Below are 27,469 nucleotides of genomic sequence, written 5' to 3' on the forward strand. Positions count from 1 at the left end.
AAGTCCTGTTCCTCCTACAGCTCAATGCTGCAGTAATTTGAACTTTTCAAGGCTTGAATAAAAAATAAAAACTCAAAAGCACCAGGAGACATCTGCTGAATGCCCCAAGGTGCCTTGTGGGGCGGCAGTGGCTCAGGGGTAGAGTGCCTGGATGGTAACCGTAAGGTTGCCAGTTCAAACCCGGGCTCCCCCAGAGTTACTGTCGAAGTGTCCTTGAGCAAGACACTGAACCCCTAATTGCTCCCGATGTGCTAGTTGGTGCCTTGCATGGTTTCCGCTGCCATCGGTGTGTGAATGTAATGCACAATCTCTGTAAAGCACCTTGGATAAAGGCGCGTAGCGCCTTTATCCAAGGCGCTTTACAGTGATTGTGCATGCACCATTTACCATTTATGTTAAATTGGACATTTTCATGGTAAAAGGTTAGCTGGACAGGGTTCTTTCAGACATAAGCCCCAACCATTACATCTCAGGAAACAGGGGGAGAGAGCACCGTCTCCCGATGGTCCTCCAGCACCTTGATGTCATGACATGGGACTTGAACCTGCCAACTGTCTGTAGCAGAGGCAACGGGTCAAGCGCTCCACACCATTGAGCCAAGGCACCTTTGGGCAATCAGTAGATGTCTCCTGGTGCTTTTGAGTTTTTATTTTTTATTCAAGCCTTGAAAAGTTCAAATTACTGCAGCATTGAGCTGTAGGAGGAACAGGACTTGAACATGGAATGTCTGTACTGAAAGCCTGATGATTAGACCACTGCACCATCAGTCAGACACTCTCAGGCAAAGTCTCCTGGTAATTTTGAAGTGATCTTTTGTGCGTTAGCCTTCAGTAAAGTTTAAATAACACAGACTCATATTAATCAGATGTTTCTTAGCGCTGTTGTTGAGGTCTTCTTTTGTATGATAGTGTAACAGCCAGTAATCGAACCCTGGTCTCCCACGTGGAAAGCCAACATCTTAACCACTAAGACAATTAGAGTTTTGAGGTAGGCAGGCTGAGGCTGTGAGCCACTGCTAGAATAGCAGTAAATGAAGCTCAATAACTAGCATTAAACTTTAGGAAGAGTGGGATTTGAACAACTCTCTGTGCTGAATAGCCCCTACTACACCATCACTCAGTAACATCTGCCTCTTTGTACTGTTGAAGCGATCATTTGTATGTTAGCCTTCAGATAGTAAAGTTGAAAGAATCAAGAGTTGAACATAGACTCACGTTCATCAGAGTGTAACACCCAGTAATCGAACACAGGTCCCCTGCACTGAAGGCCAACATCTTAACCACTAAGCCAAAGCAACTGCCTATGGCTGAGCCATAGGCAGTTGCTTTTTTCATTTTTTTCAAATCCTCAAAAATGATGAAAAACGGCGTGCTATAGTATGCCGTACGATATGGGCTATAGCCCATTGTCCAAAATGATAAAAAACGAGGATACATTTTTTTATCAAAAATTCAAAAAACGATGGGCTATAACCCATCGTTTTTTTCATTTTTTTCACTTTTTTTCAAATCCTCAAAAATGATGAAAAACGCCGTGCTATAGTATGCCGTACGATGTGGGCTATAGCCCATGGTCCAAAATGATGAAAAACGAGGATAAAAATTTTTATTAAAAAATTAAAAAAACGATGGGCTATAACCCATCGTTTTTTTCATTTTTTCCAAATCCTCAAAAATGATGAAAAACGGCGTGCTATCGTATGCCGTACGATATGGGCTATAGCCCATGGTCCAAAATGATGACGTTCTCTCTACCGCAACATACTTAAAAGTATAGCAGTGTATGAGAATGGGTGTTGCGGAGGATGAGAAACATTAACATTGTGCTATATATAGGAGCAATGGGACTTGAACATAGAATGTCCGTACAGAGAGACTGATCATTAGACCATTGCACCATCAGTCAGACACACAGTGAACATCTCCTGGTAATTGTGTGTGTTAGCCCTCAGTTGGTAAAGTTGAAACACTCCAGCATTATAAAGCTATAGGAGAACAGGGATTTGAACATTTAGAGGTGTATTAACTGAAGGCTCACAGCCTCAGCCTGATAACCTCAAAAGTCTCATATCTCCCCTGAGCCATAGGCAGTTGCTTTGGCTTAGTGGTTAAGATGTTGGCCTTCAGTGCAGGGGACCTGTGTTCGATTCCTGGGTGTTACACTCTGATGAACGTGAGTCTATGTTCAACTCTTGATTCTTTCAACTTTACTATCTGAAGGCTAACATACAAAAGATCGCTTCAACAGTACAAAGAGGCAGATGTTACTGAGTGATGTTGTAGTAGGGGCTATTCAGCACAGAGAGTTCATGTTCAAATCCCACTCTTCCTAAAGTTTAATGCTAGTTATTGAGCTTCATTTACTGCTATTCTAGCAGTGGCTCACAGCCTCAGCCTGACTACTCCAAAACTCTAATTGTCGTAGTGGTTAAGATGTTGGCTTTCCACGTGGGAGACCAGGGTTCGATTCCCGGCTGTGTTATACCGATGAAGTCTATAGACTGTGTCGGAGTTAACATGCTCTTCTCCTGGTTTATTCGAAACCCGAGAGAGTGGAGGTGGCTGAGCACTTGGTGTGTGTGCGACAGCACCTCCTGTGGCAAGTCTGCTGACAGGATACAGGCGTCTATATACGTTGCTAGACGAATGCCCTGTTGTCGTAGTGGAGCTATAGCTGCGGCTGTACACTTCACAAAGACTCTCGGACTCAAAGACATTCCGAAGGGGAGGACGTTGTATTCGTATACTCTCCCTTCGAACCCGAAGCTCAGAAACTTTCTGTGCGGGGGTAAATTGGAACGTGAAAGTAAGCATCCTGTAGGTCTATTGACGTGAACCAGTCCCCTTTGCGGAGTGAGCGCAGTAGGACTGGCGGCGTCAGCATTTTGAAGCGGAATGTCTTCAAAAAGCGATTCAGGGCTTTGAGGTCTAGAATGGGGCGAAGCCCGCCCTCCTTTTTCACCAGGAAATAGCGGGAATAAAACCCGTTGAGAGACTGGTTGGTAGCATAGAGTTATATATCTATAGAGAAGACACCCGAGTTCTCCTTCCATCCACTTGCATTGAGTTGCTCAAAAGCGCATGAGGCGGATTCACTCCTCCTTCCTGGTAGGAACAGAGTGCATTCTGGGATGGATTGGCCCCAAACACATGAACGCGCTGCCGTTGACTATCATTGTGCCGTTTGTGCGCGTTCACGTATGAAACATTCGTTCACGTGTTCAACGGAGCAGCGCGAGGCTCGAGCTGCAATACCAAATCCGGCCACTATGTCCATTTCGACTCAGGGTTTCCTCTGGGTGCCTTCTCTATAATAATAATAACTCTATGGTTGGTAGAGACCTCTGAAATGGCGCCTTTCTGTAGGAGGGAAAGGATTTCCTCCTGTAGAATGTGCACCGCCTCCCCGCTCGCTCTCGAGAAGATAATTTTCTCGAAGGTGAAAATTGCAGAAAAGCGAAAGGCTATAGTCCATGGTCTCCGAGGGCATACTATAGTATGTCGTTTTTTACGATTTTGGAGGATTTGAAAAAAGGTGAAAATCGCGGAATTGGTCTCAGACCGCATACTATCGTGTGCCATTTCTCGATTTCGGAGGATTAAAAAAAAAAGGTGAAAATCGCGGAAAAGCCAAAGGCTATAGACCATGGTCACGGACCGCATACTAGTCAAGGTCATTTATACTGGTCATGGTCATTTACTAGTCTTATGAAGGTCAGTTATACTGGTCATGGTCATTTATACTGGTGAAGGTCATTTATACTGTTCAAGGTCATTTATACTGGTCATGGTAATTTATACTTGTCAGTCATTTACTAGTCTTATGAAGGTCATTTATACTGGTCAACGTCAGTTATACTGGTCAAGGTCATTGAGCAGCGCGCTATAGCGCGCGATTCTTCATCATTGTGGAGGATTTCAAAATAATGTGAAAATCCCAGGAAAAGCGAAAGGCTATAGTCCATGGTCTCGGAGGGCATACTATAGTATGTCATTTTTCACGATTTCGGAGGATTTGAAAAAAAAAAAAGGTGAAAATCGCAGAAAAGGCGAAAGGCTTTAGTCCATGGTCTCGGAGTGAACATAATCGTAGTAATAAATAGACTTGGTAACCAAACTGTAGGGAGTACAAACACAGTAGAGAACCTGGGGGTTATCATCTATGAAAAGGCAACACAATGAGCAGAAATTTTAAATAAACTATGTAAATACAACACATTGAGCAGAGCACTGCAGGGACTTGAACCCCGTTCTGGTAAACCAGGAGTACCACACCAGTGCCTTAGTTTATTTGTTGTAATTTACAAAAAAAAAATCCTGCAAAATCATGAAAAATGGCATGCGGTCTGAAACCATGGGCTATCTATAGTATGTAGTTTTTTCATGAATTTCATCTATTTTCAAATCCTCCAAAATCATGAGCTTGTGAGCTTGTAGATGTTTTTTTTGCTAATGTTCCCCTCAGAATAGTGATTCTAGGGTTGTCGTTAATGTAATAAATACATAAATTAAAATTGATGGATGGATGTATTTATTACATTAACGATATGAACGAATGAATGAATACTAAATGAAAAAAGTTGCAATCACTGCAAAGATTTGGAACTCCTGTAGTAACGCTGAGGAAGCCCCACATTACGGGTCTGAGAACCATGTGATCAGAACCATCAGATCAGAACCATCACTGGCTCCTGGTTAAATACAGAACCATGTGATCAGAACCATCACTGGCTCCTGGTTAAATAGAGAACCATGTGATCAGAACCATCACTGGCTCCTGGTTAAATATAGAACCATGTGATCAGAACCATCACTGGCTCCTGGTTAAATACACAACCATGTGATCAGAACCATCACTGGCTCCTGGTTAAAAAGAGCTACAAAGCTCTCAACGGTCAATATCTCAAAGAATGCATTGATCCCTACAATCCTGAACAGAACACGATTGCGTTCACAGAATGCAACAATACTTACTGTATATCAAAAGTTACAATAGGAGGCAGGGCGTTTAAGTCCCAGGCACCTCCGCTGTGGAACCTTCTCCAGGCTTCGGCACATTTAAGACCATTAAAAACCTCTATGACAAAGCCTATAGCTAGTCATCAGTACAAAGAAAAAAGGGTGAGAACTGAGTAAGGGGACCCCTCCACCCAACCCCTCACCTTTGTTGTGTTTGTCGCCCAGTAGTGCTTGTAATTAGTGTGGTTGCCCGAATGGGCAACCAGACTCTTGTAACTGTGACACTTTATACTTTTTATTTTTTCACTGGAGTAGTCTTTATTTTGACGCTTTATACCTCCCACACTGTACGCTGTACGCACTTGAGCCATATGTCAAATTGACCGGAAAAATCGGGAATCGTGTGCTTGTATTTTGTTAAGAGAAATGTTGTATAGTTTAATTGATATGAATTTATTAGTGAATTAAATTTCCCCATTGACATGAATGGGAAAAGGCAAAAATTCACATAAAAGTATTTGTTCCTCGGAGACTGTAATCACTATAGTTACAAAACTTTTAGGGATATTTCAACATTATCCCTAAAATTATTTAACCCTAAAATTTTATCGGTCGGCCTCATGGTGGCGCTATAACAGCCCACTTTACCTTTTGGCTTATAACTCTTGAACCGTAGGTCGTAAAATAAAAAATATTTTTTCCCTGGATTCCTTGGGTCATGACGCATCTCCCCATATAGGCCACGCCCATTTCCGCCATGATAGATTTTCCGCCATTTTGAATTTTGTCCAAAACACACTTTTTGCTTTTCCTCCTACAGATTTTGTCCAAATCTCACAGAAATCGGCACACGTGATCTCTGGACCCATCCAATTAAAACTGAACTGCAGAATTTTGAAAGTGTGTATCGTTCGGCCGTAATCGTCTTCCGAAGTTAGTAGGAGGGGCCTATATCACAAAAAATGCCATAAATCACGAACGGAATGTCCAATCCATCCCAAATTTGAATCACATGTCCGGGGTGGTTCAATCAACCAAGTTCTAAAACCATTTTCATCCATAGGGGGCGCCGCAAATGCGAGAAATGTAACCGTTTGTCGCAAAAACATGAATTTCGGGGGTTAAATCCCCTCCGAATTACTTACGCATGATCTAAGGCGTGACTTGAAATTGTAATTGGCTGGCAATACTAGTGGGAGGGGCATATGTAAGCCACTGCGGCAACCACACTCTGCAATTTTTTTAAATTGCGAATTTTCTAGTTATTTTCCAGATAGGTGAAAAAACTACTCCCTGTCCACTTTATCTAAAAAAAAGTTAATATATACCAGCTAAATGTGGCACTGCTATTATGTTGATTGTAAAGTGTAACAGCCATAGACAAATTCATTTTGCCTATCTAGATTTGTTTCAACAGGAATCTTCTCTAAAATCATGTATGTGAAATATTAGTCTTCAAAATATCGTACAGTGAAATGGGTTTATTTGGATTCATCGCAATTCAAATTCATTCCCCTGATGACATGGTGGGATCTAAATTCAAAACATTAAAGTAAAATGTGATAATGTTCATCCCTTTCCCTGATACATTTACAAGTAGGAAAATGGCAATAAATATTTTCAATTTCAACTAATTGTCTAAAAATTAAATTTCACTATTCTGGATTTGATGTAGAAAACACACAAATGTGTATAACACCTGAAAGAAAGTACAAAAACTTTAACATCAAATAAATAACACTGGAGTTTCTAATGCAATTGGAATATGATGTTAAAAATGTTTGACGAAAGTCAAAAGGTACAGTCGACAGGCACAACAGACTTTTGTCTATCAAAGCGCAAAATGAGGACCATGAAGGACCTGCTAATCCAGAAAACACTGATTCTACCTTTTCATTTAGCATGGTTTTATAGTAAGGTATACCTTCTAAAGAGAATTACATTTCACATTACATGGATATTTCTACATGGGGATGTTAAGTATGTTGTGACACAAAAAAACATTGCCACAGATGTAGGGTTGATATTTCAATGCCATTTCAATATGATCCAAGGAAACATGAAAAAGGTATTAAATATTTTGCAAACTTAACTCAATGACAACCATACAGATTGTCCTAGTGCACACAGAGTGATAACGCCCCCCACACAAGTTTAGTGTAAATCTGTCCCAAAAAATGAATCTTAAAGCATAGGGAGGCATTGGTGTAAAATTCTGATTTAAAATTCTGTATTTAGTCAAATCACATGGCATAAGATTTCTCTTACAGCGTGGAAACTATCACTGAAAATACTAAATGCAGTTAAGCACACAGGCCACAATCTCGCTGATAATGCACACTTAAAAACAAAATCTATGTAGTAAACAGTCGAAGAGTAGGACATTTTATTTTTGAGTCCGAGCATCAAATCACCACACCAGAAGAATAAATGAAACAAAACAAACTTTAAGTCCAGGCTTTGTTGATGATCTTCCATACGTATGTCTAGAATTATGAGGAATGGTGTGACAAAGATTACTCTTTTAAAAAGGGCTAATGTTTCTGAAATGACACGCCATATGGTGGTATCGTGGGGGCAGGGAGAGGGAGTCAGTCGAGAGTTCATCCTCTTGTAAATGGTGTCTTGTGTTCTGCTGAAATGTCAGTCTCCAGCAGGTCCAGGTTCCAGCACCAGCCACTAAGAGCATAGTGTTTGGTCATCTACTGTACATGCAGGTCCTTTTTCCATCGTCGTTCGCTTTAAGAGCTCACCAGAACATAAATCATCCTATAGACAAACAGAAAATTGGTAAATAGATCAGACAATGGTCCCCATGACCTTCTAGTTCTTATGGTTTGACATCCTATCAGGTAGTACCACTGAGAAAAGTATGGAACCAACTAAACAGTGAATCAGTCAATCAAAATCAATACTTGTGGGGTGAAGACTTGGCCAGTGTAACTTTGACATACCTCAGAGTGGAAGCAACTAGGGATTATTTAGAATTGTCAACTGTTTAACTGATGTGAAGCTGATATTGTGCTTGCAAGAATAAACCTCTCATATGTACTAAATGGTTGTCATTTTAGTGGGTTACACTACTACAGGCTCACAGCATTTGTCCATAAATAGCTCATTTTAATAATTAAACTAGAAATGTGTAACATTTGTAGAAGCCATTCTCACTGTTTTGTTTGTATATTATTGGTATCATGATTGTTGTAGTTGTTATTTAGCATCATTTGGTATTAGTTTGATTACTTTATTGGATTATTTCTGGGCACCAAGAAACCAGGCCTAATTGACAGCCAGGGTATTAAGTAGGCCTGGGTGATTGGGGAACGATATGCACCTTGGTTGACAAACGTTTTTACCAGAATCATGAGAGCCAGAGAAAAGCCACCCCATAACTAAAGCACTTTTGTGGATCAAGATAAGTAAATATCCTAATGACATTCAACTTGTGGACAATCTGTTTCTTTCGCCTGCGTACAACTAAAAGTCAAGGTGCATCAGTTTTGTTTGGAACCGACAAATAGCTACTTCAACATGAACTGCCAAATTAATTATTTGCCACCAGTGTTTTTCAGTGAAGACCCATGTGATTCGTGATGTGAACCCAATTTAAAATAAATGTTGTAACCGTGATAATCAGTTCTTTAGTTATGTGCCGTAGAATAAAGCTTGTTTTGACCAAAAACATAATCTGATAATCCAAATGCATTTTCTAAATCTGATAATGTTGAGGTGGAATTTTCAATTTCAGTTAATTTGTATCTGTCTCTAAGCAACCTAGAACCATTCATACGTTGGCAAAGAGCGCGGTCTATCAAACCACATGATGGAGATCTCAGTCATCGGTGGTGAAGCGTTGGATTAGATTTGGCATAGATGTGTCAATGGCATTGAATGCAGCAGAACGAGTACCAAGCACAAACTCATGTACACACCCATAGAGATAGTAGAAGAATGACAAAAGGTAGAAAGCCAGTTTGCACCAGCCCTCCTTTTGACAGTATGCAAGGATGTCAGCATTCATGATGGTTGTAGGGTCATACAGTCCTGGACCGCTCATCACTGGTCTGCTCATATACCTGGATTATATGGGGGGGAAAAAAGTGAATATGAGTATTAATCATTGTTGATGTTTAGTGGACATTGCTGATGTTTAGTGGACATGGGCTAACCAATAGCTGAAACTGATAATAATCCTTCACTCAAAAAACTGACTAAACTGATACAAATGGATATGTATTCCTTCAGGGGTACGACGCCCACCTCCAGACGTGGTACGCTAGCAGTGGCATGTTGAGGCCAAGGGTGAGCCACTCTGCAGCGCAGAAGAACATCACACAGAAGAAGACATGGATGAGGTACTCTGGGAGGACAAGCTGAAAAGCAAGAGAAGCAAACATTAGGATGTTAGAATGTTAGGAACAAATGTGGATGTCCCTGATTAACTTCTACTCAACTCATTCTAAACAATTTCCCTGTAGAAAAACATGCTTTTATGGCCCGGACGGTTAGCTCAACCGTCTGGGCACCTAGGCTGCTGAGCCAGCCTGACTGTGTGCCGTGGGTTCGACTCCCGATCCCGACGGCCTTTCCCCCATCTCTCTCCCCATTTCCTGTCAGACTACTTTCAGCCTATCAATAAAGGCAGAAAAAGCTTTTATTTAATTTCCAGTTCCTATGTATGGGCTCAAAATAAATGAATGCAAATTGATCAACTTAAGTAAAAGCGCATTTGGGGGGAAAAGGAGGGAGGGGAGAGAAACCAAGGACATTTTGCTAGCAGTCATACAAGCCTAGGTCCAAATGTAAAAGCTAACGGATAGATATATCTAAATATGGCAAGTACATTTATAGAATAAGAAATATGTAGGCGTAGTCTTGACTTATAACTCCATTTCTAATGGCTTGCCTGTAGTCTTCTGAACTGGTTCTACCATTCTTATACATATTATGAAACAACAGGTGACAAACTGGTTGAACTTTCAGTGCTCCATCATGCACCGTTAGAGCTGACACATGTGACAACATGCATCTCTGACCACATATGCTGGAGGGGGGGGGAATTCAGCCTAAAGACACTGGTGCATTTCAACAATTTTCTGCACTGAGAACACACTAAGGACAATCACATATCCTCAGAAGCAGCCATAGGGCAACATACTGCAGGTTACCATGCTATTATGTTGACTAGTGGTCTTGATGCAGCAGCCTGCCTCAAGGTGACAGTCAGCGCTAGTGTGGGGATTGAGGAGGGGGGCAGATGGAGTCACCACATGGAAGCCATGCATTCAAATAGAGCAGAGGGCATGGTGTGCAGGGGACAACCAAAAGCCCACAGATGGAGAGGTGAGGGGATGTGTCAGAGTAGGAGGAAAGCACAGGGAGTCGGGCTGGCATGTTGAAATCCTGCACTGTGTTGCCAAATGTAAAACATTTGATTACTAGGTTTAAAATAGAAGTGCTGATTGAGTATAAAATAAAAGACTGGCCAAAACTTCCAAGTTATTGCAGGGAGAGACTCTTTGAGTAGAAATAAAACGGGATATTTAACTGAAAACTCCTCCCACTATTGAAATCACTAACCAATCAGTGCTCACTTATACTGCTGAGCTAGGGAGTGTTGAGAATCTGCCATCTGTTCCACACCCCAGGTGATTTATAGCCAAAGACCTGTATTTTTGGCTCATTTTTGCTAATTGTTCTATCAAATGTCTGCACTACGTAACTACTATGAACCGTTTTTTCATTAGCTCTGTAATTAAATGTAAATCAAACTGCAGTTGTCATAAAGTTGAACATTATCCAGTCCCAGGATAAACAAGAATGGTAAATTAACCTATTCTTAACTGCTAACCAAGTGGGTAAATGTTCATTTCTGAGGTGAATTTTAAAAGGATTGTGAAATCAGACTGGGACTGGTATGAAGTTACTGTAGCCCCATTTGTACTTACAAGTAATGCCTGATTGGCAGTTGTTGGCAAGTTACTATTAACTCGCATTAATACAACACTATGCAAACAAAGGGTAGGTTGTAATAAGATCATGCATTTTCTGAGCATTTGCAAGTCTTTTCAGTTAACACCTGAAGTTTGAACATCAATAACATTGGATGAGTAGAACGTCATGAGTTGCAAGTTAACAGCACATTCCAATGCTTTTGATGAGCACCGTGGCCTCTGCTAAACATAAAGTAACATCAGATCAACACAGAATGCATCATCTTTCTCAACATTGCTCGGCATCACTTCAGGACTTAAATATCTGGTACAAAAAAAAGGCATATATCTAAATGACCCGCCCGGCAGCACTGTTTAATGCAATTTATTTGTCCGAGTTGCAAGTATTTTTTGTTGAATTACTCATGACAAAGTTGTAAAAGTCAACTACCTGTATATTTATGTCCATAACATAAACAAGCAGCCCGCTAGCAAACAATTCACTATAGTTCTTTGTTTCAATCATTTTGTTATTATTTTTCACAATTATATTACCTGATCATCTTCTTAAATACACTAGTTTGAAACTCAATACTGTCATATGCATTCATCTGTCGCGCGAATTATCAAAACATTAGAAAGTAGGCTAGTCCGTATCAGATTGTGAAAATATAATAATAAATGAAAGAACTAGTGTATTGTCTGCTCGTGCTGCTTGCTTATTTTACGGACATACATACTGTTGACTTTTACAACTTTGTCATGAGTAATTCAACAAAAAATACATATAACTCGCACAAATAAATTGCATTAAACAGTGCTGCCGGGCGGGTCCTTGCGCAACCACTCCGTCATTTAGATATATGCAAAACAAAGAGGAAAAACAAAAAGGGACAATTAAGTGCACATGATAATTTCCAAACATTTCACAGAGCTGAACGTCAATATCATATCATGTAGCATATAGTAAAAAAAATAAATGTAATGCCCACCAAATAATAAATAATGGTACAAAATACCAATTTAACAAAAAGCCCAAATTGTGGTCGGATACAATAAATACTATTGAAAGAGTTTAAGGCTTCAGACACCGGCCTGATGCCTTCTAATCCTAATCTGAGCCACAGTCTCCTGAGATTAGTTGACTGAAAAGACATTTGCAAACACTCCCCCGTGCAAAATGACATATTGCAGACTGAATTTTACTTGAACGGGCATTTGAGATCAAAGATTGGTACAAACCTTTAATGCAATTTTGACTCTTTTTATCTTTTTGACCTTTTCAATTGTCTTTTTGCCGACAACAAAAGGTGTAAAAAAAGGCAGATTAGAAAAAACAAATGCGTTAGAGTTTCACAGCTGACAAGATCACGCTTGATTAATTACAGGCAGGTATTCAGCATAACAGTGCAGATAAATTAATTGAAAGGTTGGTCAGCGGATAAACTCATCCCTTAAAAAAAAACCACACACTTTTCACAAAGCATTTCACATGCAGTCAAAGAGCCAATGCGGAGTCAGTGTTACTGTTATGTACAATATAACACTTACCGGATTTAATGTGTTACATTGATCTATAGGATTCTTGTAGTCAGTCTTCAGCTCATCGAATGCTATTATCTGGGGGGGGGGGGGGGTATTGCAATGTTAGTAACAGTTTGTACAAGCATACCTTAATAACGTTTTTATTTTTTTAAACAGTGTTGGGCAAATTACGTGCTATTGTCTGTACTGCTTGCTGGATATCAGAGTAAATAATGCAACTTCAAGAACAGCCAATGAGCTTTAGAATAGATAATCTTTATATAGTCAGACGTGTCTAAAGTAAGTTACATGGCCAGACGGTGTTTATATTGTGTGAAGAAATATTTATTAATGGTAATACTTTAACAGTTTACATTTAAGCAATTATAACATACGGAAACGGAATATGACAACATATTGTCCGTTATAGTACAACGGGAAGGAAACTGATGACCGCTTCCCCATGTTATTTCAGGATCAAGTTATAGAAGCTTGCAGTTTTATGGCTAAGCAAACATGGCAAAACACCTGCTTGTGCGATATTTGTCATATGTGCCTGAGCAGGCAGTTGACATTATTACAGTGTCACAACAATGGTGGCATTGGTGGCCTAGTACTGCTAGCCTAGCCCACGAAAGAGACAGACAGGGTGTGTGCCATTCATTCTACGGCTGCGTGTCAAACTGCGCAGCCGCTTACATGGCCATTCTCTTCAGTCGAGTCTATGGTCTACTGCTCTATGGTCCATCCACTTGCTCTAAAGATCAGCGGCGAGCTGCTCAAACGCTCGACAAAAAGACGTATTTTCAAACTATGAAACTACGAATTACGTCGTTTTTTTTGGTCGAGTGACACGCTTGTGTGACAAACGAGGCTAACGCTAGCAGCCTCTCTGCCATATGACAGCAACGTCCCCCCTGCTAGCTAACAACTAGCTAATGCTTGACGGTTGCTCGCACCATATAGCAGATCTACAAGATCAGACCGCGTCGCAGTGAAACGTGCCTGTGGGCTTGTAGATCTGCTATTTCCAGTGCGCGACACCGGCACAGAGTATAAATCGCACTGAACGGACTAGCCTAACGTTACCACACACCCACATTACTGCGTAGGCTCATTCGGTATTGTTATTATAGCGACATTAACACATCGACTATCACATATTCATCTTGTGTACTTACATGCCAAATTGCGAAGAAGATTAGGGCTGCCGTGAGCAACAGCGCAAGCATATAACAAAAGGCCGCGAATGTGAACGCCATTTTTCCTGCAGGCAGCTCCGCTAAGCTTGTTGCTGCTGTCCTGCCTGTCCTGGCTGGTTTGTAGTGATTTTGATTTGAGATCTGTCACTGGTGTGTCGTCACACCGTTGTTTGATTACAGACACCGCGAGACACGCAAGGGTGGCGTTTAATAATGTTGCGTTCACACCATAGACTGTAAAAAAATATATGTTCACACGGGCAGATTAAACGATGTAGTCTCTACCATTCATTGTCAATGGAAGCCTGCGACATGACGTTGCAAAGACGCAATGATGCATGTAGCTGCTCCAAATCAACCCACAATGCGTCTTTGCATCGTTTCCGTGTGAACACCATAGAGTATTGTGAACACACTTACGTATACGATGATGTCACAGACAAGTCGGAAGTTAGGAAGCAAAGAAAACAAGCGTCAGGGCATTTGTAGCTACTAGTAATACTTAACGTGGGAATAATAACGTCACGTGGACCACTACAGATCACTCAGCTACAGCAGACTATTTAAGGAAGCCCAAAAATGACATACTATATGCACAACATTCTATTTTGGTCTTTGTGTGAAAATGTCTATTTCAATTAAGTAATACAATAAATGCATTTCTTAAAATGACCAGCAATCAAAAGGCTAAACATCACTTTAATTTTATTGGGACATCATTAGACATTGTATAAAGTATGGAAAAATACAAATATTTCACAAGTTTCACTGATGCCATGAGGCAGCTGGTAATGTTACATATTTCATGTACAGTTTCATTCAAAAGTAAAGCCAGAAACAAGAAGATGGTGGCCGGATATAGGAGAAATTATCTGCAAAGAAACTAAAGGTATCAGATCCACAAATGTAATCATATGTATGGATCAAAACTACAAATGACATTATTGCAGCACTTGGGATTTTGTCAATATGAGAGGAAGATGCCTGGATCTTTGCTGGGAAACTTATCAGGGTTATGGTATCATTTGTTAAGATACACTAGTTTTGCAGTAGCTCACCAAATTTAGACAGATTAAGAATTTTGCTTTTAGCAAATATAAAGCATTTTGTATTCACAGAAAAACTAGTTCACTGCAAATGTGAAGGTGATATTACAATCGGTATCAAGTTAGGCCACAATATCGTCAATTTTACTGTTTTGGAACATTCCAAAAAAGTCTCAGTTCAGATTGAAGACAATGCATTCGTTAACATTTACAATAGCAGGTTCCATGTGTACTTGGTGTTATGAAACCTGTAGCCTCGGTACCCAGCCGTGCATAACCTCAGTTTCAACACAGAACGCACCTAAGAAGTTACAAGGTTTTCCTTTTCCATTAGTGTAATATACTAATGATAGTGACATTGTTAAATGCTTCAATTTAAACAGCAAAACAAATCTAGATATATTATATATCTCATCATTCTTGTTGGGTTAAACCTGGCACGGGATTGGAAGTGTTAAATGATATACAGTGTATGCTTTAAGTTTAAAGTTGATTTGTGATTTGCATTAAGCGTAGCGTTCTATGTACATATCAGATTTCAGGCAATCTGATAACCGGTTAATAACCACTATTATATTTTGAGGGAGTTGTGTTAAATTTGTCTTTCAATTTGGCCTCACAATTACAGTACATAAAATAGAATAAAAACGATTTAGGACAAGGCATAAGTATGACATACTACTGTAAATGTGGCACATTTCCTACCTAAAGGCATCTCAAAACAGCCAGATCCCTCACTTGTTTCTGATGTAGTAGTCTCATGGATAGACAGCATTCACTTGGAATTCTTGTCAAGCTCCTTTTTTATGTACAGTGTGTAAATAAAAACAATTACTGGATGCCATCTTTTTATACCAAGTCTAAATATTGAGCACAAGTGTCATTTAGAGATATCAAGGTCATCCTCAAAGCTGCACGCCTCAAGGCTATGATGACTACAATGCAATCAAGTAACTTTACATAAGGATTAGTACAACATTCATAAACAGTAATAACTATAATGCACAATAGCTTAATCTCCCAAAAGACTTTGGAATTCCGTGCGCAGTATTTTCAGCACTGTCAAACATTGTCAAGTAAAATGTATATAGACTGAGATTTGTTTGTCAATATCAAGTTGTTGCCACTGGTATAACAGAAGCTCTTTCAGGAATGTTAATTGGAAACAATGTGTGCAGTGTGCACTATAAAAAGATGCAGGTCAATGGCAAAATATACATTTTACCTCACTGCTATTTTGTCATTACTCACACTGCAGATGACAGTCATTTGTTAGACAAATTGTCCAACAAGTTTATTGTATTTCTAGCAGGATGCTGCTTTGCAGACTATCTGTCCCAGGTAGAAAGAATCACTATCAATACAACATTGGACAGATATCCACTTGAACAGGTACATGCATGGGCCATGACAGCATAAAGGCTAATTCATGCTTTGGAGTATCATGTCAGTTTGACAATGTCATTACAAATGTGCATTTCTGAAAAACGTTGCACAACACCCTTTTTGCTAAATGCATAAATTGGGCTTAAATCATCAAATACCGGTACGCATATGCTGTGCCAAATGTCAACATTTGCAGAATGTGTGTTTCATCTCCTGCAATATTTATTTCACGTTTTGTGCCAAGTATCTTTGAATTGTAGCTATGATTGTTCAAATGTCAGTGTGAAGTGCATTATCAGGAACACCATAAAAATGAATGCTACATTTATATTTGCATAACTCTAAATACCATCCGTTATTAATACTATAAAATATAAATTCCTAAAATTACAGCTCCCTCAAATAGTGATTTGTAGACAAGAAAAACCAAAGCTATGCTAAAGAAATAGGTTCAGTTACCAAAAGATATACTGTGTGTAAACTAAATATCAAGAGAAGCTTGAGTTGTTATAATGCCAGGAAATGCCTTTAAACATTTGTTTTGAATGCACATGCTTAGGAGGGATGAACAAAGTCTAGTATTTTTTCTCCACTTGAATATGCATGGAAGTGTTAATTCATTACTGACAAACTGGCACATGGAAGAGATTTCATGGTAGGTAGTGGTACAAAGGATAACTGGGTCAAACAATATTAGCAAATAAATAATACTTAATTTGCTTTAACTTTGCTTGCCATACCAGATGGCTGGGATTTCCTCCATTTACCATGATTTCCAAGTTTTAATCACAGAAAACAACACTAAAACTGACTTTCAAGTATTTCTCAGTAAACTTTCTGGCAGACCTACTACCATAAATGGCAAACCCCACCCATCTGGCACTTAAACAAAACCAAACAATCGGTACTTACAAATACAAATACTATTTAACCCAATGCTGGTACAGGGGAGGGAACCATAAACTGTGGTGTTTTCTCCCAAAAGACAAAACAAGTTGTGCAATGTTGATCCTCATCCTGGCTGGCACCTCAGTCCACTGGAAGTTGTCCCCTTTAACGGAAGAAGCCAAGCTTCTCCTTAAGCCACTCCTCTGTTAGGTCCTCTGTGTTTCTGATCTCAAACACCTAGTAACAAAACAAGTTAAACAATTTATTTGATTGAAGCACTTTGTAAACATTATTTTGAATATTTTCAAAATCACTTTATAATAAATTGCACCAGAGAACATAATCTCTGCCTCCCGGCCTGGTAGTGATAATAATAATAATTAATACATTAACTAGCATGCAGATATAGTTTACTAACCTTGGTCATGTTAACGGTTTGCACCAGTTTGTTTTTGCTTCCAGCATACATCATCTGTTGCACTGGTTTGCAACCTAATAAAAAAAATACACACATGATTCTTGTGTGTGTGTGTGTGTGTGTGTGTGCTTTTAAGCCCCCCCACCCTCTCAGTACAGAAATGTTCTAAAAGTGTTCTTACCCACTGGACTTGAGAAGATGAAGCAGAGGGGATAAGAAACACGTCCATCGTCATGGTCGTATTTATAACTGTACACGACAAATGTGTCTGGGGTTAAGGAAAGTTCTCTCATTTCATACTTAGACAGTAATATACCATTGTAAACAGAACAGTAAGGCAACCCTGGCTAAGAATATTTACCTTCAGGTTTGCAGTTTATAGCACTTAAGCCCTATGCTTTGTCACATGAAAAGAGCTTGTGAGCTCTATATTTCAGGGGGGGGGGGGGGGGGGTAAATCGCCCAAAATAGGGCTATCACTTTGAGTATTGCATAATCAATACATGTTACCGAGTATATCAGTGCTCTTTGCATTGCAGAGGCAGAAAATGAAAAGTAGTAAGAATAGATTCTAACAGTTTTATTTTCTACATCACAAATAGACGTTTCGGCTATCCAGCCTTCATCATCAGTGTGAGGAGTTGAGTCTGAAGTTATTTTCAAGGCCCTTGAAAAGAAAACAAGTTACCTATCGTTAGAAGATCAAAAGTGCCACAGATGTCATCGTGGTGCACTTTAATTTTCTTGTATATTAGCACCTAATAAAATGCTTAAATGTCCGTGCTGCTCCAGTGTCCGCCTCCTCCTGCATTTGTTTTATGGCCCCTACACACTGTAGAAGTTTTAAAGTTATCGGCGAGTCATCAGATCGTTATGTATTTCACTGCAGGTCTTTTTTTTAAATCGTCTGTCATTATATCGTTGTGAGCGTACGAGGTCCAAAAGTTTGCTCCGATGCGGTTTTATCAACATTATTCAAGTGAAATGATTTGGTTATGGTTTATTTAACAGCAACATTGGGCTAATGCTACCATGTACGACACAGGACAGGGATTTACCCAAGGAATAATGGTTATATATTATCTAGTGATGCACCGAATATTCGGCTGCAGAAAATATTCGGCAGAAAATGGCTAAAAATGCATTTTCGGCCTATTCGGTTTCGGCCCAAATAGGCAGAAAATATATCACCGAATAGTGTATGCAATTAATGCATTCAAAGAGCTGAATAAATGTTTTATGGATCCATAATAGTGATTATTATTTAAGTTAAGTTTTGCCATGACCATAATATAACATTTGTAGAATCAAACTCAGGTTAATGGGTTAAGTGAGGATACTAAAACAGCGATATTCAGTTACACTTCATACCAATGATACTGTGTGGGTGTAGGTATGTTAAGTGGTAACCACTTCCAACATGGCATTACAGGCAAAAGCTTTCTAAATCTTTCAAATTTTCCAAACATCTACAAGCTTGTAGGTCAACAATCTTTGCTATTTGTTGTACAACAAAGTATTTATAGTGCTTAAGTGGCATTCTGGACTAGACCTGTCTGGCTGGAAACATTGTGGTTGCATGGACTGCATTTCTGACCTTTCAGATACAGGACTGTGTCACAGTCATTACCCGGTGATCGAGAGATTATTTATTCTGTACTTACTCTGTATAAACATACTATTTTAACTAGTGATGCCCCGAATATTCAGCCGCAGAAAATGTTCGGTTTCGGCCCGAATAGGCAGAAAATATATCACCGAATAGTGTATGCAATTAATGCATTCAAAAGGGCTGAATAAATGTTTTATGGACCCATAATAGTGATTATTATTTAAGTTAAGTTTTGCCATAATCATTTATTTTAAATAAATCAGGTAGCTTTAAGGTACGGCCATGACAGCAATGGTAGGAAAAAATATGTATAATATTAATCATATTTGGTATTCGGTTTTCGGCCAACTGTTTCCTATATTCGGTATTCGGTTTCGGCCAAGAATTTCAATTTCAGTGCATCCCTAATATTATCATTTGATCATCTATCGATACAGTCGACACGACAGACAGCAGTGAGGTGAGCAGTGAGCACAGCTGTCCTGTGCTCTCATTGGCTGTAATACAGGACTTCTCATACTGTCTGTACGATGTCCAGTCGGCGACAGAGCCAAATATCAAACTTGCTTGATATTCAGCAACGCTCGGGAAGGCGTCGGCGTCTTCTCACAGAGCCTTTCACACACAGCGAGCAAAACCTCGCCGATCAAAGACCGATCTTGTGTCAGATCGGGGGTTTTGTCGGCGAGCGCCAAAAATGGTCCCCGACAGCATAATCTGAGCAAATATCGGGCAGTGTGTGCGAGCCATTATCCAACTCTAATTCAAAGGATATCTTGGCTGCCTTTCAGGCAATTCATCCTTTAGATCATCAGGCGAAATGTCCTAAAAAATAAAACAAAATAAAGATTAAGACAGTAGACAGTTAAGTGGCAATTTGGTATGTGATTCAGTATTGGGTTCCTTTTTTAAATTATTTCTTTGCCATTTAAGTTCCCCATTCAGGACGGGAATCCCTTTTGGCGTTTTAACCCTTCTGGACGCAAACCCCTTTTGGGGTCCGGTACAGTGTATATATAGTATTCAAAAATTAAAGAAATGTGATGTATATAAATATTTGTTATTCAGAAAACTTAGGTCAGGATTTAGAAGGCATTTTTGGCCTCAGTCCAAAATGAGTTAAACAGGACTATTATTAACTTTTAAATATTAACCTCTGAGAAATTTAAAGTTTAACCATTAGTGTCTCAAACTACAGAGTAAGCATCCTGATACGCCCCAAAAATGTAGCTTTATGTTAATAATGCAGCCTCACTGTGATACTGAATACAATTTGTAATGCAAGATGTATCAAACTTGCCTCGTGTTCTTCAGCGAGAACCACAAGCTGTTTGTCTTCATCAATCTTCACTGTAAAGGAATAAAGAAAATGTTGGCATGAAAAGGTTTGCTTTATTTATTCAAGTACTAAAAATAATATGCAGAATTGACCCAGTTTGAAGGGCAAGCAATGTATATAACCATTGTCTTTGGTCAATTTATTTAGTTTTATTTAAATGTGTTCTAATTTTCAAGTATATGCATTTGTTCATACTAGCCGGGGAGCCACAGGCCCAAAAGCTCAAGGAATAGATGTGATGTCATACTTTTTATTTGTGTTTTTTCTATTCACTTGTTAATTCTTTCTCTGCCGGCTAGCTGTTAGCATTTATGAAGTTCCCAGTGCCACCATACGTGTTCACTTTAAAGATGGAGTGCCACGATTTTTTTACATCCTAAAACATGATCATCTGGTATTATTATAATATAAGGAGGAAGATCTTGTTCCAAAAGTGTACAGTATTTGTTAAAATCTGGCTTTTATGTGGACACGCCCACCAGTTCATTAAGTATGCCTGGTGGGTGGGTGGTGATCCACCTGAACTGAAGCTGCACCCACAGCTGTAGTTGTATGATAAAGGGGGAGGGGTTAGGGTAGTGGCTGATAGTGTGATGTCACTATTACTGTTTATTGCATTGGCATGTTTGACTGTCAAGGGTTTAGCCTCCAGGAAGAAACCCTAAATACAAAGTTAATACACCATTGCACATAAAAACGACTCCAGGGTGTCTAATGAAGTACTGTCACCTCATAGAAAAATACAAAGATTGTGGCACTCCCTCTTTAAGAGAAGGAGTTTGCACACACACACACACACACACACACACACACACACACACACACACACACACACACACACACACACACAGTTTACCTCTCGCCAGAAACGTTTACATGTCGGGGGCGACGCAGTACAAAGGCACAAATTACATCTGAATTTTGGATGGCAGAAGATCCACCATGGACATCTCTGCTGGATTCCGACTTATGGATGGCAGTGTGCCGGAACCGGGCCGGCACACTGAGCACATTCCTGCGGGTCTGGAAGTTCCGGGGACCCCCACTCAGAGTTTAGTTGCACCACTTACTTCACACAGGTGTGATTTTTTCCAGAACAGATTAGAAGAACAAAGTGTCTGCAAACTGTAAACTTTAGTGCTGCTCCTGTCTAAAATGTAATGTACATGGAATACATCAATGAATTATTCGCTCTTGGTTTCTGATATGGCAAACCTAATTGATCATACCGGTATCTATAGAAAATGTAAGTGTCGCATCAGGCGACTCAATTAGATTAGTGGAAGATGGATGGATGGAAGATATCTGGGTATGCAACATTGTGTTCAGTTGGATCATCAGTTCAGTCCTTCATAATATTCCAATCGGATACCGTTTAATTTTCTAATGTTGTCGGTGTAGCGCCTACTTTTACAACATCTGTGTTTAAAACCGTGCTATGACAGTATTATTACCAGAGGTGAAATCTGTGTGTTTTCCCCATGGCTTTGAAACATAATGACAATACTTACTGATGATCGCAGCATTGTTGGTTTGCTTCCGGAAACGGAACTCTTGCAGCTTTTTGACCAGATCTGCATCCACATCACACACCACCAGTGATTCACTCTGTATAGAAGGAAGATGAGCAAAGGGATGTGAGAGTTAAAGTGAAATGCATCCAGTACTCTGTAGCACTTTGAGATTTGTTTCAAAAGTAAAATGCAATATAAATCAAATTAATTAAATGTATTACTGTCACACAAGTTGACACAACCATGTGTCTCACTGAATGGGACACTTTCTTTTTTTTACTGTTTTGGCGGGCTTTCGCCTTTATTTTATAATTTTTATAGAGGGACAGACAGTAGGCTGACAGGAAATGGGGGAGTGACATGCAGTAAAGACCGTCGGGATTGGGAGTCAAACACGCGGCACACTGCCAGACTCGGACTACCGGCCAAGGTGCCTGGACCGCTGAGCCACGGCCCAGGCCAATAGAACACATTTTCAACCATGAAACGTGACAAATCAGTTCTCTCTAGTGAGTAATGTGGTTGTACCATAGAGAATGATGGAGTACTAATGCATAAGGATAAGTCGAGAAAATTCATAAGGATAAGTCTTGTTGGAAATGTTGCAAGGGACATACTGGCAGTTTACAGATTCACACTTTCACAGTAACGCATCACACATCACACATCACATGTGTAAATGGATAGTGCAGGGAGAATTTACCTAGAACTTACTTGAATTGAAATTCAGATAAACTATAGGATTGTACATTTGTTACCTCAGCTCAGACCTTTAGTGTGCGTTCAATAAATTAGGAGTCAACATAGTAAGGCTGCCAGATAGCTTCAAGTTCTGATGACACTGCATTTAAATGTAGGCTAATGTTTTAAAAACGGTTCATTGCACTTTTTGACTTTGTACAGTCACAGAATCCTATGCAGCTTCCTGTATTATTTCCTTGCCTCTCAACAAATTCCACCACAAAACCACAAGCTGCATAAGAATCTCTGCATGGGAGGGAGGGAGGTGGTGTTCTTCACTGCATCAAAGTATTCTATGGCACACCTTTCCTGTGAACAGGCGGTAGTAAAGATTTCTTCAAGCTCAAGAGACAGATTTCTACAGATTTAAAAAAGGAATTCATTCAAGATCAAACGTCCAGAGGTGGCCACTGGCTACCTGAATTCCTCCATCTAGTGACAGACAGCTAGCTATTTCAGACAGGAAATAAACTATGCTAACTTTAGCTTCTTTTTTAACTGACTGGGATGAATGCTCACTTGAAAACTCGTCACACAAACGGGATGGAAACATCCCATTAGCTCTGATTAGCCCCACAAGTCAGAACCCAATGGTACCGAAGTTTCTGACATTTGAGACCCAGCCAGGTTCGGTTCGGATTGGGCTGACCCAGGGGGTTCCGAGAGGGGCTAAGCTCTGATCAACACTGAAGCCTGTCAAACTGCCACGAACACGCTCAGACAAAAAACCCTTGAGATTATTATCCTGATAAGCAAGCTAGCTTATTAGCTAACTCACCATACCAAGACGTGTTGCAGCAGATCACAAAATGAACATAGGGTGGAATGGAAGACCGTGGAACTGAGTCTGGAGGGAGACTGTCTGGCTAACGCTCACAACTTCTACATTGACAATAACAATAGTATACGTTGAAAATGATTGACCAGAACAGCGGATTTCACAACTAAAGCTATATTTTCATTCTCTCGCCTGCAACTTCAATAACTTACCATTTTGAAGACTGGGCTTGGGTCTGCTCTGCTGCTGTTGTGGGTGGTGGTAGGGAGGCGGCTGTGTGTGTGTGTGTGTGTGTGTGTGTGTGTGTGTGTGTGTGTTTTACTTCCCTATCACATCTTGTGACTGCTTTGACCAATCCCACGCGAGGAAAAATAATTTCCAAATTCCAATAATAAATGTCTGTGACAGTCTGTCCCACTCTGGCCCTCTTTTCTTTTCGCAGATAAGTAAGCCTGGGACCGAGGCTAGGGACCGAGGCTAACTCTGGCCCCACTTGCACTTGACGACGTGCCAATCAATCAATCAATCAATCAATCAATCAATCAATCAATCAAAAAAAAATCTACGCTGGCTCTTTTTTTAGTTTTAAGAAGAAATATGATACATGTCATGGCACACTTTATGTGCCCTTCTAAAAAACGACTCTTTTGCACCTCCTAGAGGCGGTTGCTGTAACAGAGCCAGTAATTAGTGTTTAGTAATTTCAGATGTGTTAGCTCAGCTCAATTGTTTCCAATTCCAGCACACCTGAAATCCCTAATTAGTTTGTAGGCTCATGCAGTTTTCAGTTTGTTCTTGTGAGACACAGAGGCAGAGCTCCTCTCCCCTTTTTCTTCTGTTGTGCCTTGGAAAAGCCTTTGCTTGTAAGTTTTCAGTGTTTAATTCTACAATTGCATTTCTGTATTTGGTACAAGTGTGCATTTAAATAATAATGTAATTCATGTGTTGTTTTGAGTTAAAATACATTTCATGATGCTGTAAAAAATACTAAGCTAAGCTAATGTAGCTTTTGTCATTATGCTAGACTACAGTAGCTTTTTGTCAACATGCACAGGTTATTTTATGCTGTAATTGATTATACTTTTGTGTTGAAGTATGTTTTCTGATCAAGACTTTATCATGTTTATTTCAGTTTTACAAATTAACCATTATTGGATATTAAGAAGAGGACAGTAAAGTTTGGAATGCTACCCTGGTTCTCGACTCTGATTCCATGATGATGTTCGCTATCTGTAAAGGGATGTAGAAGGGACACGCATCTATCTGAGACAGAATAGTAAAAAAGCAGCTTTCCCACGGACACTAAAACAAAAGGAAAGAAAGCTTCAACCCAAGTAATCCTCGCTCATCTTAACACTTCGAACGCCAAGACGGCATAGGCTTTACATGATGTCAGAGAAAAGGCATTCAGGTGAAGGCTCAACGGAGCAAACATTAAAGACAAGGTCCATAGCCTCCGCTTCAGCAAGGAGTTCAACAGCTAGCACAGCCGCCACTAAGGCTCGTGCCAAGCTTGAGGCAGCACGGGCCAGGACCGAATTCATTAAGAAGCAAGCGAATCTCATGATCGAAAAGGCTCGGATGGAAGCAGATATTGCAATTCTTCAACAAGAAGGCGATGTGGCTGCAGCCATTGCAGAAACAGAAGTGCTAGAGGAAGCAGCAAAAAGTGAATATGCTTCGCTGGAAGAAGCAGGAAAAAGCGAATATGAAGAGAAGCATTCAGTACAAGCTGTCTCTGAGCATGTTGTCTCTGAACGCGTTAACAATTATGTTCAACAACAGGCCCAGCTAGAAGTAATAACCCCTGCAGGTGTCGAGCCATATGGACCACCGTTGGAGCCCATCATTCATGATCTCACACCTGCAACGCCAACAAGGCAGCATCGCTCTGCTGCTCGGACTGCACAATACGGGAAGCTCGATAACAATGGCAACGATGGTGCAACTCAGCAATCACTGAGGCCAAAACCAGAGAGACAAACGCCAGTGAGTCATCGCAACATCCAAGCGCTGCCATTCTCTCCCACACCTATTCAGTCTTCACCACAGCCATCAAGTGGAGACTCTGGTATGAGTGACATCGCTAGATACTTAGCACGACGTGAGCTTGTCAACTCAGGACTCTTCAGGTTTGATGATCGTCCGGAGAGCTATTGGACATGGAAGTCATCTTTCTTGAACGCCACAGAGGGTTTGCACCTTTCGGCTAGTGAGCAGCTAGATGTGATGTCAAAGTGGTTGGGAGAACAGTCTGCACATCATGTGAGGCGGATTCGAGCCGTGCATTTAGGCGATCCTGCTACAGGCTTAAGGAAGGCTTGGGAGCGCCTGGAAGACTGCTATGGCGCTCCAGAGGTTGTTGAAAGATCTCTATTTGACAGACTCGACAGCTTTCCGAAGATCAATATCAAAGAACCCTCAAAACTTCGGGAGCTAGGAGATCTTCTACAGGAGATGGAGTCTGCGAAATGTGAAGGTTACTTACCTGGGCTCAACTATCTTGACACCCCCCATGGTGTTGCACCTATCGTAGACAAGTTACCTTACAGTCTTCAAGAGAAGTGGATGGGTCAAGGTTCCCAATACAAAACTGTTCATCGTGTTACCTTTCCGCCATTCTCTTACTTCTGTGACTTCATCTGCAGAGAGGCCCGAGCACGCAATGATCCAAGCTTTGCTCTTTCATCAGGAAACCAAAGTGTGCCAAAACCTGAGCAGCCAGCCAAGAGTCAGGCGAAAAGCTCAGTCTATGCCCACAAGACCGAGGTCTCGTCAGATACTGTGAGTCAGACGCAGTCAGATGACGAGAGCAATTCAAGTGATTTGGATGTCAACAAGCAATGCCCAATTCATAAGAAGCCCCATCCTCTCAAGCACTGCAAGGGGTTTAGGAACAAGCCTCTCGAGGAGCGTAAGATGTTCTTAAGGGAAAACGGCATATGCTTCAGATGCTGTGCTACAACCACTCATCTGGCCAGAAACTGTAGGGCAGCTATCAAATGTTTTGAATGTAAAAGTGACACTCACGTCACAGCTTTGCATCCTGGACCACCCCCTACAACCTCAACCGAGCATAGCGGGGAGAGAGAAGCTGTAACACTGCAACCAGATGTCACTTCAAAGTGTACTAAGGTCTGTGGAGATGGTAGGAATAAAAGATCATGCTCCAAGATCTGCCTTGCCAAGGTTTATCCAGAGAGTCAGCCACACAAAGCAATCAGGCTCTATGTAATCCTGGATGAGCAAAGCAACCAATCACTTGCCAGAACCGAGTTCTTCGACCTGCTGAACATCAAGGGAGAAAACTCAGCTTACACCCTTCGCACTTGTGCAGGTGTATCAGAGACCACAGGGAGAAGGACCACAGGTTTCATTGTGGAGTCCTTGGATGGAGTGACTAAGGTGAAACTGCCAACTCTGATCGAGTGCAACAATATGCCAGATGTCAGGGCAGAAATACCAACTCCAGAGGCAGCGCAGTGGCATACACACCTAAGGCCCATTGCTCATTGCATTCCTCCTCTGGACCCTAAAGCTCCAATTCTTCTACTCCTGGGTCGCGACATACTCCAGGTCCACAAAGTACGGGAGCAACGGAATGGAACAGGCAACACCCCCTACGCACAGAGACTCGACCTGGGTTGGGTTGTGGTCGGAAATGTCTGCCTAGAATCAGAGCACAAGTCTTCAGCTGTAAGTACTTACCGCACCCATGTACTCGACAACGGACGTCCTTCTCTTCTTGCTGCACTTCCCAACCAGATCTGTGTCAAGGAGAAGTTCAGCATCAAGCCTCCGCCTGACGCTTCGCTAGCATGCGACACCTCCATCTACGACAGCAGACATGCAATCTTTGAAAAGTCAGTGAACGATGACAAAGTTGGATTGTCTATTGAAGATAGACCCTTTTTGGACATCATGCACAGAGAGATGTTCATGGATGACAGCAACAGTTTGCAGCTCATCAGAAATATCTCAAGCACAGCACAGTGGCATTACGTCTCTTCGAGTCGCAACTCTACAGACCTTTCCACTCGCTCTGTACCAGCAGCTCTGTTAAGCATTACTACTTGGCCATCGCTGGAAGAGGAGAGGTTTGACCTCATCAACCCACACATAGATGTGTG

General features: G+C 40.7%; 2 protein-coding genes across 2 annotated transcripts; both read right to left on the minus strand.

Annotated features, from left to right (window-relative positions):
• Positions 1 to 6,424: 6,424 nt before the first annotated feature.
• Positions 6,425 to 13,920, minus strand: cnih1 (cornichon family member 1). The gene is made up of 5 exons (XM_083791337.1): positions 13,597 to 13,920; positions 12,443 to 12,511; positions 9,219 to 9,331; positions 8,891 to 9,034; positions 6,425 to 7,727 (listed from the first exon to the last, which is right to left on the minus strand). Exons 1-5 carry the CDS (start codon positions 13,675 to 13,677, stop codon positions 7,700 to 7,702), a joined length of 435 nt encoding a protein of 144 aa, XP_083647463.1. The 5' UTR covers positions 13,678 to 13,920; the 3' UTR covers positions 6,425 to 7,699.
• A 376-nt stretch (positions 13,921 to 14,296) lies between these two features.
• Positions 14,297 to 23,678, minus strand: gmfb (glia maturation factor, beta). Its single transcript, XM_083791318.1, has 7 exons — positions 23,552 to 23,678; positions 21,818 to 21,914; positions 20,268 to 20,317; positions 19,741 to 19,792; positions 17,537 to 17,617; positions 17,356 to 17,429; positions 14,297 to 17,174 (listed from the first exon to the last, which is right to left on the minus strand). Exons 1-7 carry the CDS (start codon positions 23,552 to 23,554, stop codon positions 17,103 to 17,105), a joined length of 429 nt encoding a protein of 142 aa, XP_083647444.1. The 5' UTR covers positions 23,555 to 23,678; the 3' UTR covers positions 14,297 to 17,102.
• Between the last annotated feature and the right edge of the window lie 3,791 nt (positions 23,679 to 27,469).

Source organism: Protomyctophum parallelum, assembly GCF_964188405.1.
Source record: "Protomyctophum parallelum genome assembly, chromosome: 20".
NCBI lineage: Eukaryota > Metazoa > Chordata > Actinopteri > Myctophiformes > Myctophidae > Protomyctophum > Protomyctophum parallelum.